General features: G+C 37.4%; 1 protein-coding gene across 1 annotated transcript in view; it reads right to left on the bottom strand.

Annotated features, from left to right (window-relative positions):
* Window positions 1-1,852: 1,852 nt before the first annotated feature.
* LOC107556011 (phosphatidylinositol 4,5-bisphosphate 5-phosphatase A-like) overlaps window positions 1,853-8,872 on the bottom strand; it is a 26,824-nt gene continuing 19,804 nt past the window's right edge. Inside the window, exons 12-19 of the mRNA XM_016238978.1 lie at window positions 8,084-8,088; window positions 7,860-7,971; window positions 7,507-7,616; window positions 6,314-6,515; window positions 5,231-5,368; window positions 5,022-5,105; window positions 4,805-4,909; window positions 1,853-2,608 (exon numbers count right to left, since the gene is read on the bottom strand). Of these exons, the coding sequence (XP_016094464.1) occupies window positions 2,312-2,608; window positions 4,805-4,909; window positions 5,022-5,105; window positions 5,231-5,368; window positions 6,314-6,515; window positions 7,507-7,616; window positions 7,860-7,971; window positions 8,084-8,088 (1,053 nt within the window). The 3' untranslated portion in view covers window positions 1,853-2,311. The remainder of the gene's footprint in view (window positions 2,609-4,804; window positions 4,910-5,021; window positions 5,106-5,230; window positions 5,369-6,313; window positions 6,516-7,506; window positions 7,617-7,859; window positions 7,972-8,083; window positions 8,089-8,872) is intronic.

Here is an 8,872-nt window from a genome sequence, read left to right as displayed (position 1 = left end):
CTCTAGACTTTGTTTTTTTAAATGCAAAAATACGTTCTGTGTGAACTGACCCTTATAGTGCAGGAGTCACTGGTGAACTTTACATTAAATAAATGTGTGTCTTTGTGTTCTTGCAAGTGTAATAAAAAGCTCATTTGAACAGACCTTAAAGGATCATTCACAAAGAACATGTTTTTGCATTCTACTGCACTTCTTTTCCATTGTTTTTCTATGTAAAGATGCACCAAATGGATGTTTTTGACCATTGCGCTCACATCTTTTGCAGTGTCTCACATATGACACAGCATTCTAAAAACATGGCACCAAAGTTGTTCAGCTATTAAAAATGCTTCTGTACACCATTTTCTTTCATTCCACTGTCTTGCATCTTGATGTTTTTTAACACAAAAACGTATTTTGTGTGAAGCGCCCCAGGAGTCATGAACGTTACATTAAAATAAAAATGTAATTACGTGCTCCACGTCTGATATACATTTCTTTTTCGGTTGATGTCACAAAGCACCAGTCGATAACGCCCTGCATTTCTTTCCTTGACTTTCCTGTTTCATTCTGAAATACATGATGCAAATTTGGTTTGGGAACTGCATTTCATGTTGACTTTAAACTAGCAGGTCAAGGAGCTGGACATTACTTTGCAATTATTTTCGAGAACATTTACCACAGGAACATGACGGCACAGCAGTCACTACTTTGAGAGCAATAGATTAAATCATTGTCCTATAATATCGTAAAACGCTAACAGTTGGTTAAGACGGTAATCAACATGAATAATATACAAACTGTACTTCACCGAGAGCTGCGTTAGCTAAGAGTCATCCCTTTATGTGTGTCTGCCTTTCAAGAACCTGAGGAGAGTACATATTTGCATTTTCAGAGCAAGTGAATAACCCCTTTCACTGTGCTGACAACAGCATGTCACCTTTAGCAGGGTATTCTCGACGTCACTTTAAAGTCGTGAGCTCTGCTCCAAATCCTGCCTCGCTCTCTACTTTCTACCTAACAAGGCAGCATCCTAAGTGAAATGGAAGTCTGTTAATGCACCACTTCCCATGGGCAACCTGACTAATGCTTGCAGCTGATTCCCTCAGTTAGAGTCAGGTTACTCTGATGTAGCAATTGTATGCAGCACACATAATTATTGCCTGAAATAGTCAATGAGACGGAGCTATTTTTCAGATTTTTACAAATGTTTCTCAGTATTTCTCAGTGCATTCTGGGATTGCTCGTTTCTTTGAGGGGTGCAATGCTTTGCCAAAGCGAGATATCGTTCCAGACAGCATCAAATGTAGGAGTCTGGAGTGTATCTATAGCTATGTTTCTATCCACCTATTTTTATGTGCATTTTTTGGGATATCGCATTAAAAACACAGACTGGAAATGCCAAGATGCGCATCAATTCCAAAAATGTGCATAAAAACGTACGCGCTGAATTGAAGCAGGTACATTTTTATACACATAAGCTACGATTGAGACACATTTACAAAATAAATTAATTGATGCGCATCAAAATTGCACAGCATCTGAAATGTTGTTTTAGTCATTCTGAAATGCCTGAACCAAAGTTTGTCGTCAAAGTGGTTCGGTATAATAACCTATATATTATAATAATCAGAACTGTCTTTCACAATTGCATTGCCTTCAAATGCAATATAACATGACTGCGTTCATTGCATTTTGTCTGCATGCTCTGAGGCACAAGTAATTTATCATATACAAAAAAGACTTCTCCCACTGCAGAAAATCACATTTTTCTTAGTGATATTTGGTGCCAGTTTATCAGGAAGTGACGATTTTGTTCTCTTTGTCTCGCTGGATGGAAACAGTGCTTCATTCGTGAATGTTTTATGTAATATTTCAAGTTAAATTTGCAACTTTGGATAGAAACATAGCTTACGATGCCCAGATAGACAGCTCAACTAGAGTTCAGAACAGAGCACTAGAAAACTTAAAGAGGATCTGCTCCAAAAAAATCCAGTAAGAACCAGAATTGTTGTTCTATTGTGCTCCAAACCCTGGTTAATTCTGAAAAAAATTAATATCGTGCATGTATATCTAAGATTATTTCTTAGTGTTTCAGGTTTAGAAGAAGAAGAATATGAATAGAATGACTACACAGAACAGGCACAATCAATTTAGTCTGCCCTCTTGTGTTTGCTGGAGGGAACGCTGATTTCTGCCCTGCAACATATAAGACAACATCTCCAAACAACATCACAGGACAGTAAATGTACAACGACATCACAGACCCAGCAGAAACCGGCGACCCTGGCCTCGAGCTGATATCTTCCTCCAGAGAAGGTGCTGTGCTTAGCTAAGGTTCCTCTGGCTTGGTTGCATCTTTTCCTGAGTTAGAGCTGTCATCCGCAGCGGCGGCGGGGGCATCTGAGGACCTGCTGGAGCTGGAAGGTGCAGAGGTGTCTTTGGAGTACGGTTCGTCGGGGTTTGCCGTCGGCCCTTCGGCTCGTCTGGAGCGCCAGCTGCTGCTCTGCTGCTCTTCAGTCTCAGGGCTGGAGTCACAGGAGTCGCTCTTCTTCAGCTCATCATCAGATGTGAAGTCGGAGCTGTCAGACGGACTCAGACCAGCTGCGGTGGATGCTGGCAGTTGAATCTTAGGTGATAATAAAGGACGAGAAACATATTGCATGAATTAGCATTTATTTTAATATTTTCAGTTTTCATTTGAACTCTTTCCCCTGCCACTGACAGAATATCCCGGCTTTCCATGTTTTCACTAGGATCTTTGGAAAGAGTAATGAATCTTCGGATTGAAACACAGGTGAATAAGAAACAAGCGATCAAGTATGTAAGCAGAGTCATATGTAAAATAACGTGATCATCAAACATTAGACAGCATATAAATCAAAACTGCCTAACGTTACAGAATGAAATGTCGATCCAGGAAGTGGTTTAGGACTGACTTTTGCTGATGGACTCAACCTCCTCCATGTTTTGATCAGTGTTCTTAATCTGATCTGGATGTAGTCTTTGACAAAAATGCGATTTTCTCAACTTTTTGTTCAAAACGTTGTTGTTTTTTCATGAAACTTACCCACATTCAAGTGTTGATAAAAAAAATAATGCATGAAGCTAGAATAAAACTTTTTTTTTTAAGCAGAGGCTCTGTTCTTTCTTTTGACATGTTCAGAAATTCATACAACAATATATATTTATATTCCGGGGGCCATGAAAGTTTTGTGAAAATTATCAAAAATGCTGGCGGTGGCTTGAAACTTTAAAAAAAAAAAATGCTGGCAAGGAAAGTGTTAATTTTAGTTTCTTTTTTGTGCACTTTTATCATTTTTTTTATAATTCTATTTAGCTTTTATTTCAGTTTTAACAATTTTAGTACTTACTTAACCCTGTAAAGCATGACATATGAAATAATAGTCAGAAAAATCAACTTTTTTGAAATGGAACATTTTATTAAAGATGAATTTTAGAAAAAGAAAAATCTCAAAAATCTCATATCAGGCTTTTATGGCTCATATAGTATGATATAGTGAGAATCAGGAGCTCAGACTTGAGGAGGAAAAAACACCTCAATTTTATTCAGAGGTCCAAACTGAGCATGAATATGTAATTCGGTGCTGATGCTGATTTGTCACTCTATATCTCCCGATAACATGTCTTGCCTATATTTTTATATGCAATGCAATGCAATACAATGATGATTGAAATATGACCAAATACACTTTCCTCAAAAGCCTGATAATTGATACTCAAATTTGAACATCATTTCTAAAAATGATGTATGGATAATCAAGTAAACCTAAGTTGCTTAAAGGGATAGTTCACCCAAAAATGAAAATTTGATGTTTATCTTCTTACCCCCAGGGCATCTAAGATATAGGTGACTTTGTTTCTTCAGTAGAACACAAATTATGATTTGTATCTTTAACCGTTGCAGTCTGTCAGTCGTATAATGCACGGCAATTGTAACAAAATCTATGAGAGTAAAAAAAACATGCGCAGACAAATCCAAATTAAACCCTGCGGCTCGTGACGACACACTGATGTCCTAAGACACGAAACGATCGGTTTGAGCCACACATTGCACAAACCCACCATTAAAGTTGCTCTCAATAAGTATCAACAACAACTAATTGAGGCAAAAGTCAAAGACATTCATGACAGGTGAAACAGCAACCTAGTACATTTATAACACTATCCTAGAGTATGTGTAACTTGGCGTTAAAGAAATAGTTCACCTAAAAATGAAAATTAGCTGAAAATGTACTCACCCTCAGGCCATCCAAGATGTAGATGAGCTTGTTTCTTCATCAGATTTGGAGAAATTGCTCAGCAATGGATGCTCTGCAGTGAATGGGTGCCGTCAGAATGAGAGATGTCTGTTTTACAGCATCCAAATTGCCTGTAAGAGATCTTAATAAAGCTTGACTTGACTAATATAACGCTTCCTCCAGTGAAAAAGTCCATCTCCTGTTGTCTCTCACATCAAAATCCACCCACATATTTGTTTAGCTCTGATTTGGACTGATTTGGCTTGTAAACGGTGTGTGCAGATTTCTCTCCTGATTCAGACGAAAGCACTGATTACTGTAGAAAGCAATACTATGGATAGAGAACTAGTATTTTAGCTGGAAGCATACACTCTAAAAAATGCTGGGTTAAATATAACCCATCGCTGGGTTTAAAGCCTTTTAACCTAATTTTAAATCTAATATTTAGATTTTATTTTAGCTTTATTTCAGTTTAAGGAAATACATTTAATAGTTTCAATGAGAAGCGTTTAATGGTGCATAGCTAGTAAATGCTGGAGTAAAAAGCTAAAGAGATTGTGTACCTGGAATGGCTCGGTGACACCCACAATGGAGCTCATATTGTTGCTATAATAACCCAGTATGAAGTCCCCTGAATCCTTTGGCAATTCTTCCTCGGTAAAAATCACCTGGAGAGTCCAAATCAAAAACTCCTCAGTAAAATTCACAAGCTTCAATATGTGACTTACTTACACAAGTGAATGTCTTTTTTGTGCAACTAAATGTATGATTTGCCCTTACTTGGTGCTCCTGTCTCAGGAAATCAGACTCTTCCTGCTTGGCCCAAACGTAACTCACATAGTCTTTATGATGTTTAAACCCAACCTGTGAATATACATTTTTGTACATATAAACACAACTCGAGTGACAAAAATTATATCTGTAGCTCTACATTTACCATCTTACTCCGACATGTAGATGCTCAGAACTGATGAAATGATTGAAATAACCTTGTAAAGTCCAATCCAGTCCCAAGAGCTTCGAGGAAAGTTGGGTGCCGCCTTGAATTTGGCCACTGCATCTGATATCTCTCTCCATTCATCCTCTACAAAGAGTGTTACCAAAGGCATGTCCACCTTATATGGGAACTGCAAGGAACATCACGTTAAACACATTGCACAAACCCACCATTAAAGTTGCTCTCAATAAGTATCAACAACAACTAATTGAGGCAAAAGTCAAAGACATTCATGACAGGTGAAACAGCAACCTAGTACATTTATAACACTATCCTAGAGTATGTGTAACTTGGCGTTAAAGAAATAGTTCACCTAAAAATGAAAATTAGCTGAAAATGTACTCACCCTCAGGCCATCCAAGATGTAGATGAGCTTGTTTCTTCATCAGATTTGGAGAAATTGCTCAGCAATGGATGCTCTGCAGTGAATGGGTGCCGTCAGAATGAGAGATGTCTGTTTTACAGCATCCAAATTGCCTGTAAGAGATCTTAATAAAGCTTGACTTGACTAATATAACGCTTCCTCCAGTGAAAAAGTCCATCTCCTGTTGTCTCTCACATCAAAATCCACCCACATATTTGTTTAGCTCTGTTTTGGACTGATTTGGCTTGTAAACGGTGTGTGCAGATTTCTCTCCTGATTCAGACGAAAGCACTGATTACTGTAGAAAGCAATATTATGGATAGAGAACTAGTATTTTAGCTGGAAGCATACACTCTAATAACTGCTGGGTCAAAAAAAATCAATAGCTGGGTTTGTCCCTTTTTAACCCAGCATTTTTTAGAGTGTAGGTTTGACGTTTAAACGTCTTAATGATGGTTTTGTTTGTTACAAACACGCAGCTTTTCACTTCACATGGCATTAACTCATGGACTGGAGTGGTGTGGATTACTTGTGGATTATTGTGATGTTTTTATCAGCTGTTTGGACTCTCATTCTGACGGCACCCATTCACTACAGAGCATCCATTGCTGAGTAAGTCAAGCAAATCTGATGAAGAAACAAAACTCATCTACATCATTGATGGCCTGAGGGAACTAGTCATTACAATCAGAACCATGTTAGTGTGCTGACCTGCAGAGTGAAAATAGAGGAGACGGGCTTGTGGTCACTGACGGTGTACTCCATGTGACTGCGGTAAAAATGCTGCGACACACAGGTACCGCTGGTTAGACATGACAACGAGCTGCGCCTCGACATGCTGTTGCTGACCTGAGCCATCGGCCTCAACCGCCAAAGTATGCGATCAGTCCATGCTGGCTTACGCTTCTTACCACTAAGAAAGAAAAAAGATTCACTTAAGTAACAATGCAACAATGGTAACACTTAAGGACCAATTCTCACTATTAACTAGTTGCTTATAAGCATGCATATTACTATCATATTGGGTGTTTATTAGCACTTATAAAGCACATATTAATGCCTTATTCTGCATGACCGTATTCTAGATCCCTTAATTCACCCCATACCTAAACTTAACAACTACCTTAACTATTAATAAGCAGCAAATTAGGAGTTTACTGAGGCAAAAGTCATAGTTAATAGACTTGGACCGGAAAATAAAGTGCAACCGCAATAATAATAGTAGCATTGTAGGAACTGAATACTATAAATGTGCAGGAGTAGCAGCATATATTCTCTTAGGGCACATATAATGCAGTTTTAGAGCTCATAACTCCCTCCCCACTTGAAAAATTTGAAATTTTAAAATTACATAAGGTTGTTGTGGTGGAAGAAAATATACCAAAAATATGTGAAAAATATTATATAATATAAAAAATATACAAAAAAATATGAGTCCAGTTTATGTATGCAGTGTTTTTCACAATACACACTGTTTCATTGTTATGTTAATGTTAATAATATCTTCATGCCTTATAGCCGCATTTAGCAGATGGATGATAATATAGCTGCATTTTGTGACAATAAAAGTAATCAAGCAGTTGAAATTTGATATACAGTATATATATATATATATATACTGTATATATATATGACCCTACATGAGTGTACTATGTGCGGAAGTTGGACACTTATATATCCAATTTTATATAAAGAACTCTCTGATATAATAGTTACTTTTTGTGATTAAATCAAAAATAACACTGGAATCTGCTATATAGTATACAGTATATTGCTTGACGTGAGTGTACTGTATGTATGCAAAAAAAGTAACCCTTTACAAGTCCTTAACTATTTTTAGTCCATCTGAATCTGTTTAGAAGCATGATCTGATTCAAATGAAAAAAGTATGAAATGTCCTTTACCTGGTATCATACGTGTCTGTACCCACATCAAACTTATACGTAGGAGGGAATTTAATCGGGCCCTCGTGAAAGCCTTCGAGCACAGTCTCACTGTCTTTAGCCATATTCAGCTGCAGGACAAAGAGGACAACTCTACATTTAGTGTCACTATACTAGCACAGGGAAATATATAGATTAAACAAACATATTTATAATGCATTGTGTTTTGTCAATGTCTCGAGCTAAACTAAAAGGTATCTAAACGCCTTGTACAAAACAGTCACTCCTTCTTCAAAAGCATTTCATATTTTCATAATATTGACATAATGTTATTATCTGTAAAAACATGATCTTTGACAGTTAGAGGGACTCACCTGGTCTTTTTCCCATAATGTGGACAGTTTGTTACTGTCAATGGCTGCTTTCACAACTTGCATATCCAGGTCGTCGATTCGGAAGTTCAGGTCTCCAAACCAGAAAACCACACTGCAAACATTTATCCACGAGTCACATCACACAGATTTCAATATTAGTTTCAAGATCATATGGCCAATATATTTCATGGATTGGTCATATAATCATAGCAAACTCTACTAACATAATCTCATGAGAAAACACAACAGATCTTACAAATTGTCCATTTAAAATGCATTTATACAATTTGGTTCATGTAAAAATATAAATAGATCTAACCATCAGTAGAGCATGAGCACATGGTACAATAACATACGAATGAGATGCAAATTCGCCAGAAAGTAACATTTCCAACCACAGTGTTTTGTAGTAAATTAATTTAATGACAAGAAAAGCATGAGCAGAATTAGACATGGTTAGCTTTGTCTAAATAAATAAATGTTTTATTGTAGGGACATGTTCTTTTATTTTAATTTTGCAAAAAAAAATCTAACTGTAGACATACAGAAAACTGTATGTCTAATATAAAATCTGGGACCAGAAGCAAAAGCAGCTGAGAAGCAAGTCGTCCCTGAGGGAAACTGATACAACTGCACCATCTGTTGGTGAGATAAATAATTATGAATTATAATAAATGTGCAAAGAATTGTGGCTCACTTAGTTACACTTTCTTTGTAAGGCCCTGATGGGAATTAAATATGGGTGCAGTAATAACAATAGTGTGTTTATACTTTGTAAATCGTATAGTGTGTGTGTGTGTGTGTGTGTGTGTGTCTGTGAGAGTGAGTGAGTGTGTGAGAGAGAGAGAGAGAGAGAGTGTGTGTGTGTGTGTGTGTGTGTGTGTGTGTGTGTGTGTGTGTGTGTGTGTGTGAGAGTGAGTGAGTGTGTGAGAGAGAGAGAGAGAGAGAGTGTGTGTGTGTGTGTGTGTGTGTGTGTGTGTGTGTGTGTGTGTGTGTGTGTGTGAGAGAGAGAA

The sequence above is a fragment of the Sinocyclocheilus grahami genome, unplaced genomic scaffold (assembly GCF_001515645.1).
Source record: "Sinocyclocheilus grahami isolate Dianchi unplaced genomic scaffold, SAMN03320097.WGS_v1.1 scaffold553.1, whole genome shotgun sequence".
Taxonomy (NCBI): Eukaryota; Metazoa; Chordata; class Actinopteri; order Cypriniformes; family Cyprinidae; genus Sinocyclocheilus; species Sinocyclocheilus grahami.
This window is presented reverse-complemented; position numbering and strand designations above follow the sequence as displayed.